At 41.3% G+C, this 12256-nt stretch overlaps 1 protein-coding gene across 2 annotated transcripts in view; it reads left to right on the forward strand.

The window, feature by feature from the left end:
- The first annotated feature begins 4020 nt into the window (after window positions 1-4020).
- The window catches only part of MYLK3 (myosin light chain kinase 3), a 48976-nt gene continuing 40740 nt past the window's right edge, over window positions 4021-12256 (forward strand). The window contains exon 1 of one of the 2 annotated variants that reach the window (XM_075576282.1): window positions 4021-4608. In XM_075576282.1, coding sequence (XP_075432397.1) covers window positions 4558-4608 — 51 coding nt within the window. In that variant the 5' untranslated portion in view covers window positions 4021-4557. Of the gene's footprint in view, window positions 4609-10077; window positions 10321-12256 lie in introns of those variants that run through there. The other variant, XM_075576281.1, reaches the window with a different exon arrangement.

Consider the following 12256-nt stretch of genomic DNA (forward strand, 5'->3'; position numbering starts at 1 on the left):
GTGATACCGTCTAGTGGGCCAACGTTACAATGTCTTCTGTGAAGAACCCTGATGTACAGAGACTTTAAACCTCATAGGTTTCTTTTTCAAGTGTACTGTATTTTACAGGCTTCAGCAAAATTATGCGGTTTAAAAATAAAAGGTAGTAATGCCCCTTTTCTTTATAAAAAAAGAAAGTTGGATGGAAATAAAAGAATCAGATTTATTCGAAAGTGTGAAAATAATATATAAAGTAGTGCTACTCTAGTCAAAGTGGGATGGTGCCAGGACGTACACTTTATCAAAAAGAAACTTGGAACATATACTGGTTTAATAGTTGCCTATGCCAATCTACACTCTAGTTGCCAACCCGCCCTCTAACCGTAATCATGATCCAATACAGGCTGTGTATTCTAATCGGATAACAATGGCAGATCATTGGTGCCCTGTTGGCTAGAACATCACATCCTAACGAGTAATTGTCAGACAACTTTTATTCCAGCCTGTATCAATGCACTAGAAATGCAATTAAAATATATAAGGCGACAAGTAAGTGTGACCGTGCTTCTGCTAGAAATAGTGTATGAATCCACATGGGCCCTTCGATTCTTAGGGGGGGGGTTATTCACCAAGGTCATTTGCTGGGTAAAGCAGCTGATCCAGAATTAACTGCCATTCAAGGGAATGGGTGCTAATGCTGGGTCAGGTGCGTTAACCAGAAACGGATGTGGGTGAATAAGCGTCTTGGTGAGAATGCCGTTTTATTTTTTAGGTAGGATAGTACAGAACTGACAAAGTACTGAGGTTTTCATTTAAGAAAATAATATTTAATATGGTGCTACTATAGAATTAATTTCACTGTATTGTGCACATACTAGAATACATTCAAGTTGAACAAGATCAAGTATTAATTTAGTAGCTACACATTGACTGGCACAGATATTCGTTTCTCAATAGTAATAATTATTAATAAATATTGGTGCTGACAGCATATATATCACCATGCTTTCCTGTCCTATTATTCCTACAATTAAAGGTGCAGGCAGAGCATAACACCATTACTTTATCAAATGTAACCGGGCTTGCAGCAAAGATTTGTGTGCCTTTGTTCCACTGGAAATTAAGCACAAAACGCTTTTTCTTCCGAGCCTCTGAATAGGAGAGTTTAAGGTTTAACACAGTGTGAAGAAAACCAGGTCTCATCCTAAAGTCAAAGCCACATCCCATTTGCGAGATACAAACTCATAACAACCATCCCAAGGGGTGTTAGAGTGGTAAAGAGGGGTAAAGACCACACAGGGCATTTTAAAAAAAAAATACATTCACTTTGATGCTTGACACATCAAAAAATTGTAATTATAGACTAAAATAAAAAACCTCCTGAAACGCACCTCGCTGCGCGTCTGTCTGACTTGCATGCCTATGAAAGATGACTGCTGTTCTGTTTTTAACTTAAGTCGCAGGTATTGCCAAACATTGCATCGCAGGGCTACCTGACGCTGTTGCAACTTTAGGAGCATTGCACAATGTCAGAGGTTAGAGATCAAACTGGATTACCCATTAGGCACACACCTACGGGCCCACCAAGCTTAGGGGCCCCCCGTAGACGATGGTCTGGTTCATTTAATTTGAGTCATGCTGCCTGGCAGGGCTGCGACAGAGAGGGCCGGGGAAAATATATCCCAGGCCAGTTACGGGGGGCCGGCTGGCCTCTCCCCAGACTCCCCCCTGTGGCGACCCGGCCTTCACTTGAGCCCCTTGTTCTGCTATGGCTGTTCTTGATGGACATGATCAATCTCATATTAGTGCCCAGGTCCCTGAGAATGTAATAATACTTTTTTTTTTTTTATTTAAGAACAATTACAAATGATACATCTGCATATGTCCCTTGTTTAGGGGGTTGAGGAATAGGACACATGAGAATGCAGATGAGAAGGATCCAATGGTCTCGCGTGTAGCCTCTTATTACTGCTGCTAGGTGGCACTGCTAGGTCATAGCACATAATTTTCCTATTCATTTTGTCTCTAACTGCAAAAAAGATTATGCCTGAAGAATAATGAAAATAGTGAAAACATTTAAATTTGAAACCACTCTTGTGTTGGGGCAATAGCTAATGCTATAAGTTTTACTAGTGATGATCATCGTGCTATGTAGTGGTCTTGAGGTAACCTGTACATTTTGTCTTCTACTCACTTGACCCATCACAGGAGTTTAGGATTAAGACGGTGTTTCCGTGACTACTGGGAATCCTCCCCACACGATTTGCGCTATCGCACCCCAAATCGGCGATATCTGCCATTGGCGGTGGGCATCGCCAGTTCGGACGCCTATCTCGCTTTGTCACGTTTATTGTCTCCTAAGGCAGCATGGAAATTAGCTCTGTGTTGCTTGGTGTCATTTCTCTCTAAGGGTTTGAATCTGCTTTAAAAGGCTTCAACTTTTATGGTAATTTTTTTGAGGGAGCTGCGAATAAAACTCCTGTGCCAGACTGAGCCCGTTGATGAAACTCTGTGTACGCTCGGTATAAATGGCTAGGTTACATGATCTTAACTGGATGTCCCTGTCCTTTTCTCAAGTTAACTTTCCTATTCCATTAGAACATTCCACATGTAAAAACCTGTCCGCAGTCTGACAGGCTCCCTGTGATATGAAATATAAATCAAAGGCAGCTGTTTGCAATATATCTATAGTAAGTGCATTGAACCTTTTGGTGCTGAGATGACATCAAACAAGCAGCGATGTTCAGTAAAAAAATGTCTTAACTTTGAGCCTGACGGTGCGATGGATTCTTAAATGGCAATCCAATAGCTGCAACAGATAATGAGATTTAGCTAATGGCTGCTAAATGTTTCTTCTAGAGAGATTTTAACCCGGTAAGTATCTCTTTCCCCCCCCAGAGCTGGGAATATTATGGTTCTGCTCCCAATGAAAGTATAGCACTCGGATATACAAAGTGATTACGGGGTGATTTATTATTTATTTATAAAATATTTTACCAGGAAGTAATACAGCGTTACCTCTCGTTTTCACGTCTGTCCCGGGATTATGGGGTTCCTTGTTGTGTACACATCGGCACTTGCCAATCCCAGATATGTTTCCTGATTGTAAAGGAGCAACGTCTGCTTTTGAAGAAATAAAAAATATATATATATATTAATGCATTCGGCGCAAAAAGACAACTCTTTTAATGAGGATTCCAATATAAATGAATGTGATGAGGAAAAGGGCAAAGATCCCATATACAGGATTTTTCACTGTAATTCTTGGATGTGTTCTAGGTGCCGGTTTGTTTAATTCATGTACATTTTAAATTATGGTGGGTGAAAAAGTATAGCCAATAAAGAATATCACTTGTGAGCACATTCACATGCCTTATACAGGTCTGCACCCCTGCCTTTCAACCATTATGACATAGCATACAGTGCTCCCACTGCAGCAAGGGACTCTGGGAAATTACATGCAAATGAGTATGCTAACGGAGGTTTTTTTGTTCCCTTTTTCACCCACCATAACTTAAAATGTATATGGTAAACCTACCCAGCCCAGAAATATTGCAAAGCAAGTATAAACCAACCTCGCACTGATACCCATCAAGGTTGAAACATGTCTGTGAGTGGTTTAACTTGCTTTGCTAGTACCATGCTCTACTTAAAAGCTGTGTGAACGGCGATGCATTTGCTTAAATGGGCTCCATTATTGGGCTGCCTTTGCCGCTTCCCCGGCACTTAATTTAAGTGCCTTGGGGAAGCGTGCTGGGCCTCTGTAAACCCCCATTTCATTTTTTTATACCCCCCTTTATATTCAATTTTTTATACCCCTTGACCCAAACACTACAATTTTAAGCTCAAAGGGATTCCCCAGATAATTACCAGGAAAGTTACTGCTTTTAAATCTCCCTCAGGGGAAACAAAATGGCCACCAATTCTCAGACCAATAAGAAACTGCAACATCCCTGATTGTAGCTTTCTATTAGATGGAAGGAAGAAATACCGGTAACTTCACCAAAAAGTATCTGGAATCAGGTGAGTGCCCGGAGCTGAAAATAGTGGGGTTCAGCTTTGGGGGACCACCTGCCACAGTCTTGTACAACAAAATGGTGTTTAGTTGGGGTAAATTACTCCTTTAAAGCAGCAATCCCAGCTATAAATATATATTGTTTTTAACCAGGAGCGTCCACTAGGTGAACAGGGAAAACAATATGGCTGCCAGGGTCAGTGCTTGCCCCAGAAAAGCTGCAACGTCGCCACGAGATGTCGCAGTTTTATGTTGGTGACCTCATGTTTGATGCTCTCTTCTATATCCCGTTACTACATGATCAGCTAAGAGTTGTACTGATTGGATAAGACTTGCACAGCCGACCTTTAACAAGAATCTGTGCTGAGAGCAGCCAGCATCTGCATGGAGATGTGTCCAATGGGTGGGGTCATCAAACGTCAACTGCTGGGGGTTTCATAGGGATGACCAGTTCAGAATGTAACAGAGCTCTGGAAAGTTGCAACTGTCTGCTGGTCCTTGCCCGATCTTCCCAATATTTTCTACTGTAAAACCGTTCCTTCTCTTCTCCAGAGCGGTGACCTATGCTGGTGTCCAATTCTAACTGTGTACATGGCTGGTACACGAGGGGAAAGGTACGTGGAGAAAATGAGTAACTCTTTTGGTGCTGGAAGGATTTGCAGCGACATTGTTTAGAGACTTTCATTGTTGCTAGGTGTAACTTTAATTAATTCCTTTGTACATCAAATCCCCATTTAAAGCATTTTATCTTTTTTATTTGTTTTTAGGTAAAATGATTGCGATTAAGATTAAAAAATGTTCATCAAATGAAACAGTTTGTTTAATGTTACACGGGTTGAGAGGTTTATTTTATGCCGAGGGTTTCAAATTGGGCCACACATTAACCATTCAAAAACAATTTATTTTGCAATTGTTTAGATAGTGTTTATGTTACAAGTAGGGGACAGCTGACACGTCGGCAGGTTTGGACGCAAATTTGTCTTTATGCTCTAGTCTAGACCGGGGGAAGCCAACTTCAGTCCTCAGGGCCGCCAACAGGTCAGGTTTTCAGAATATCACTGCTTCAGCACAGGTGGCTTAGTCGTAGAGTGAATAACTGATTGAGCCACCTGTGCTGAAGCAGGGACTGACTGGGCCAACTGTGCTGAAACTGAGATAGTATAGTACAGGGGTAGTCAACTCTTCAAGTCTTCGACTGAGCCACCTGTGCTGAAGCAGGGATATCCTTAAAACCTATCCTGTTGGGTTGTCTTGAGGACTGCAGTTGGCCACTCCTGGTCTAGACAGTAATGCTTTTCATTACGGAATGTATGTTTTTGTCTGGATATCTTGGAATATAGGACAGGGCAGACGAGCACCGCGTGGCTTAACTTTCCCTGTGAAAACTTGACGTCATTTATTTCTAATGTAATATAGGGCAAGAACAACATCTCCCGGAAGTTAAACGATATAAGTATCTAAGTAATGGGACAGCCTTTCCAGCTAACGGCGGGTATGGATAGGAGAGAGTAAAGGAAGTGTGTGTCCTGGGTTCGAACCTCAGCGGTGCTTCGGATTCTGACGTTTTTGATCACTTTGGGCGGAAGAAGCGGTTCAGTGAGTAATGACACTGACTCTGTAAACAATGTGTCAGCTCCTTGTGACCTTGGGCAAGTCACTTTATCTCCCTGTGTCGCAGGCACCAAAAACATAGATTGTAAGCTCCACGGGGCAGGGAACTGTGCCTGTAGAAACTCCTTTGATAAATACTGTAATTGTGACGCGCTTTGAGTCCCATTGGGAGAAAAGCACTATATGACATTAATTATTAGTATATTATGAAATGAAAAGGCTACAAATCTTACTTTGGTCTTTTATCGCCGTGCCTTTACTGATGCTGCATTTGGCAATCTCTACTAACCCGTCGACATCCAAAGAAGCAATGGATTAATTATTGTTAATAAGCAAGTATGCATCTCTGACAGAGGGCAGCCCATTTATTTGAATTGGTCATAAAGTGCCTTATGGCTTAATGCTGTGCAGTAAATCTGAGCCTTTATCCGTATCTAGTTTTGTTGCATTGATCAAGATATTCCTTCAGATGTGCAGAGTTCTGCTAGCAAGTCTTGCTGATCCAGGAGAAGTGTACATATTCTGCAGGGTGATAATATTAATCTTGGCTCTTAAAAACTACAACCATTATATTTCTGTACTGTTTAGTTGGTCCATTAAGCCCAAGATTTATACCACTAAATATTTCTACTAATGTGATTTACAGAGTATTAGCAGGGGTTATGTATATAGCAGCATGCTGTCTTTTTCTAAAAATGTATTAATATTTAAGTCCCATTGGCAACACTAATAATATATGCCAAATAACCAAGGTGACAAATGATTTGTTACACCTACCTGTCATAAATCAAATATGTATTGTTACATTGGACACGCATATGTTTAATAGGATATATCCGGAAAGTTATCTGCAGCAATCAGACAGGTTTTAAAATGTGCTGTCCTTTATTAGTATCAGAGGTAAAAAATAAAACGAAGATCATTACAATTTGTATGCAGCGCTGTTGCTTTTTAACACAGCAGCAACACTTAATCACTTAGTATATGGCTCGGCACCCTGAATCCACCTTAGCAAACTTGACACCCTCTACAATTCAATATGCGGTTTTGTTCTCCAATGCAATTACAACACACATCACTGCGAAATGCTCAAAGCACTAGATTTGTTATCAATTGAGTTTGGCGCAAAGTTCACCTTTCCTGTCTTGCCTTCAAATACTTTCTGAGCAAGCTCCTCACCCCTACTACATGCAGCACTTATCATCTGAGATCAGACTCCAAAAGACTGTTGATGGTCCCAAGGTTCAGCAAAGTATCCTGCCGTTCCTCCTCCTCTTACCGTGCACCCCAAAACTGGAACAGTCTACCAGAGACTCTCACAGCTGCCACCAGTCTGAGTTCTTTTAAAACTAAAGCTGTCTCACAATTTTAATCTGGTCTGTAACTGTTACATACGCCTATAACGTTATCTCTGTGCATGCAATGTCTAGTATATAATGTATACCCTGCTCACTTATGTAACTGTATTTGTACCCATGTATTATTGTCATAACTCTATGCCCAGGACATACTTGAAAACGAGAGGTAACTCTCAATGTATTACTTCCGGGCAAAACATTTGATAAATAATCTAAAAGAAAAAAAATGAATGAATCATATGTTTGTGAATGATGTTTCCTTTGCTTTTATCACGCCGGTTACCTATGTTTTTGTGTAACCATGCAGTTTCTTTCTATTTGAAATACATTCATGTGCAATAATATGTTTAAATGCAAATAAGTATAGGGAAATTCACCAATCCCTAAACCAATCGTACACAAGGAATGGGGAGGAGACCGGTGTTTTAGAAAATGTAAACTTGTATGTTTCCAATAGATAAAATATGTTGCAAAAGTAACATTAGGCAATAATAAATATATACCCAATAGAAATACAAAGAAAACTACATGGGCTGGCACCCCCTCTGAGACGCTCGCTGTTCCAGGCATTCGCCAAGTCAGTTTATACTTTTGAAAATCTAGTCCCCCTATCACTAACTTCCATTGCAGTTCATGTTGTTCTCTTTACCAGAGAGAACATGGCTTAGCATGACGTTCTTATCTTTGGAAGATTTGTGGTTAGGCTTAATGTGACCTTATTAGGTTAGGGTTAGGGTTAGGGTTAATGTGACCTTATTAGGTTAGGGTTAGGGTTAATGTGACCTTATTAGGTTAGGGTTAATGTGACATTATTAGGTTAGGCTTAATGTGACATTATTAGGTTAGGGTTAGGATTAATGTGACATTATTAGGTTAGGGTTAGGGTTAATGTGACATTATTAGGTTAGGGTTAGGGTTAATGTGACATTATTAGGTTAGGGTTAGGGTTAATGTGACATTATTAGGTTAGGGTTAGGGTTAATGTGACATTATTAGGTTAGGGTTAATGTGACATTATTAGGTTAGGGTTAATGTGACATTATTAGGTTAGGGTTAGGGTTAATGTGACATTATTAGGTTAGGGTTAATGTGACATTATTAGGTTAGGGTTAATGTGACATTATTAGGTTAGGGTTAATGTGACATTATTAGGTTAGGGTTAATGTGACCTTATTAGGTTAGGGTTAATGTGACCTTATTAGGTTAGGGTTAGGGTTAATGTGACATTATTAGGTTAGGCTTAATGTGACATTATTAGGTTAGGGTTAGGGTTAATATGACATTATTAGGTTAGGGTTAATGTGACATTATTAGGTTAGGGTTAGGGTTAATGTGACATATGGTTAGGGTTAATGTGACATTATTAGGTTAGGGTTAGGGTTAATGTGACATTATTAGGTTAGGGTTAGGGTTAATGTGACATTATTGGGTTAGGGTTAATGTGACATTATTAGGTTAGGGTTAGGGTTAATGTGACATTATTAGGTTAGGGTTAGGGTTAATGTGACATTATTAGGTTAGGGTTAATGTGACATTATTAGGTTAGGGTTAGGGTTAGGGTTAATGTGACATTATTGGGTTAGGGTTAATGTGACATTATTAGGTTAGGGTTAATGTGACATTATTAGGTTAGGGTTAATGTGACATTAGGTTAGGGTTAATGTGACATTATTGGGTTAGGGTTAACGGGACATTATTAGGTTAGGGTTAATGTGACATTATTAGGTTAGGGTTAATGTGACATTATTAGGTTAGGGTTAATGTGACATGGTTAGGGTTAATGTGACATTATTAGGTTAGGGTTAATGTGACATTATTAGGTTAGGGTTAATGTGACATTATTGGGTTAGGGTTAATGTGACATTATTAGGTTAGGGTTAATGTGACATTATTGGGTTAGGGTTAGGGTTAATGTGACATGGTTAGGGTTAATGTGACATTATTAGGTTAATGCAGCATTAAGCATTACATTCTATATATGCCGGAGCCATGACAAACCCCTATAGACATGTCAGTGGTGCTCAATTACAGTCCTCCACCCCCTCCCAAACAGGTCAGGTTTTCAGGATATTCCTGCTTCAGTATAGGTGGCTCAATCAGAGGCTCGGCCCTCGAATGAGCCTCTGATCGAGCCACCTATGATGAAGCAGGAATATCCTGAAACCCTGACCTGTTTGGGAGAGGGTGGAGGACTGTAATTGAGCTCCCCTGCTCCAAGTCACGTAACGGAACCTGGTATCTGGACCCAGAACTGGCCATCCTACTTCTAATGCAACACCACCTCCCCCTCTCCCTACCTTGGGGTGAGCAGCGGTTGGTCTCGCGCCTGTTTGGGGACTCCCTCCTCCAGCTCTCCCCTCTCCAGGGCTGTCGGGCAGAATTTGGATCCTGGCGCCAACAGGGGAAGGGAGCGCAGGGCCAAAGGCAACCGCCTCACCCTAAGGCCAACCCTGCACAGAGATGTTAGTAGAAGCAGACAGTCTCATAGGCTAAAGGAACAGCGCGGTGAGAAAAGGAGCCAAGACTCTGAGACCAATTACCGCTCTGCACCTAGTGACCTGACCGGCTTGGGGGGGCCACAGGATTTCCCCGAGCGGGGAGAGAGCAGGGCTGTTTCTAGGGGGCTGGGCAGCTTAGTCCATCCTGATTTTCTGCATTACCCAGCAGCAGCCAATAAGGAGCAGGTGCAGGAGCCTGGGGGTGGGGCCAAGGAGAGGAGGAAACAGCATGGAGCGGAGAGACGTGAGAGGGGTCTGTGTGTTTCTCAAGCGTGTCGCGCCTTTCACCATTTTGTCCAGTATTTTTGGAGAAGCCACCTGGCAACCTTATTTGCAATACATTTAATTTTTTTTTAACGAATTTTAAGTTTTAAAAAAAATTAGAGGGAGTTTAACACTTTCTTTGCTGGAAAGAATTTGCAATAAATTGCAGGGCAGATTGTAAGGGCTATCCCCTTGTGATGCCAGAGGGAGAAGGCAGCACGTTAACCAAGGGGTTAAGCAATGTGACAATCTTTTCCTGGCTAACCCGGCTCTCCAGTAGCTTCTATCTGCAATGCAGGAAGTAAGCAGCGAAGAGACAGATATTCCACAACACACGAGATTAAAGAGCGAAACGGCGGAGATAATGGGGCGCGGAGTCTGATAAGGGGAAATTCCTCCGTTATCTCCCAAGCCAAATTCTTACACGACCCACCGAGGTTCGGCGTTCTTTTATTCTACGAAGGGGGTTTCGGCTAGCTGGGGTGGCGGCCGCCACGAGAAAATGGGAACCTTATACCACAAATCCACACTGCACAGGTCTGTCCGCCTGGCTACCGGAGGATTCAGCGTCTCCGATTACATCAAAAGATTTGCGGTAATGTGTGTTTTTTTGTTGTGCCTTTTCTGCGTTCATTAATTGAATACCAGAAAAACCTAATACATTGTTGGCTCATCTGGGCAGGGACTGTGCCTGTAACAATCCTGTGTCCTGCGCACTTTGCGCTGAACTGTGATTGTGACGCGCTTTGTCTCATTGGGAGAAAAGCGCTATATTAAATAAAGTTAATATTATTATTATTTAGCTGTATGGGGTACTTTAAGGTAAACTGCTTTTAGAAACGAGGGATACTATGATTTACACGCGTTTATCTGTGTCACGTCCCCCTCCACGGTTACCTAATCATGCACTACATCACGAGTTGCCAACTCCAGTCCTCAAGGGCCACCAACAGGTCAGGTTTTCAGAATATCGCTGCTTCAGCACAGATGGCTTAATCAGTTGATCAGTCAAAGACTGAACCACTGATTGAGCCACCTGTGCTGAAGCAGGGACTGACTGAGCCACCTGTGCTGAAACTGGAATAGTATAGTACAGGGGTAAGCCAACTCTTCAAGTCTTCGATTGAGCCACCTGTGCAAAAGCAGGGGTATCCTGAAAACCTGACCTGTTGGTAACCCTTGAGGACTGGAGTTGGCCACCCCTGTTTTACATTGATTGGAAGTTTTTGGCGAGTACTTTCCAGGAAAATTGTAGGATTTTTGAATTTGCTCCCCAAAATGTTACTTCCGTGATACAATTGTATCTGTTTCAATCTTCGCTCTCTATCACCGAGCTGTGTTTTGTTTTTCCCACATTTTCTCCCTCCAGGAGTATTCTAACTTCTAAAATCAAAGCGTATCCTTTATTCTCTGTTATATAGTACACAATGCAGGTTGTCTGTGTGAAATTCATATCACTTGACACGTTACATCCCACATGTGTTAGTAAACTGGAACTTGGCATTCAATTCGTCACCGCCAAGTGTCTGTAATATATTGTTTTACAGACGCTTCTAGCATCAAAGCAAACTCCGTGCTGGCCAATATGCTTTTACTATACCAATCACTGACCAAAGTGTCATTTAAGAATTAGTGTTACTTTGGGTATTTGCAGGAAATCACCATATTTCTAAACAAGGAAGAAAGTGACAAAGTCCCAATTTTCAAAAGCATGGTTTCTTATTTCTGCAATGAGATGCGAGTAAGAGTTGGATTACATTTTGTCATGTGGGGTAGACTTATAGATACGTTCAGTTCATCAGTCTTTATTTTAATTAAGCAATTAGCTAGTTGCTTACACCAGTGATTTTCAACTTACCAGTCCAATCAGCCACTTTTAGCACATTACTTAAAGTGCTACTTTTCAGTTTTAATATATATATATATATATATATATATATATATATATATATATATATATATATATATATACATATACACACACACACACACTGTACACACATACACATACACACACACACTGTACACACACACACACACACACACACACACACACACACACACACACACATACTGTACACACACACATACTGTACACACACACATACTGTACACACACACATACTGTACACACACACATACGTACACACACACACACACACACACATACTGTACACATACTGTACACACACACGTAAACACACACACATACACATACTGTACATACACATACTGTACACACACACACATACTGTACACACACACACACACAGTATTTACACATGGGATGAGGATGTGGGGTCGTGTATCTGTTGCCGGTAGCAGTAGTCCAGGCATGAACATGCAGCCAGTAGCAGCGGCTATTTTGGGGGTAGCATGCGACCCGAAACGTTTGAGGGACCTGTGGGAGGTATGGGGGACAATAGACGACAGAAGTGCAGTTTCAAGGAAGCATATTTGGCTGGGCTAGCCCAATGAGTCTGCATTGGCCACTAAAAAAAAATTGAAAAGAAAAAAAAAAATGATAATTA

This window comes from Ascaphus truei, chromosome 19 (assembly GCF_040206685.1).
Source record: "Ascaphus truei isolate aAscTru1 chromosome 19, aAscTru1.hap1, whole genome shotgun sequence".
NCBI classification, from domain to species: domain Eukaryota; kingdom Metazoa; phylum Chordata; class Amphibia; order Anura; family Ascaphidae; genus Ascaphus; species Ascaphus truei.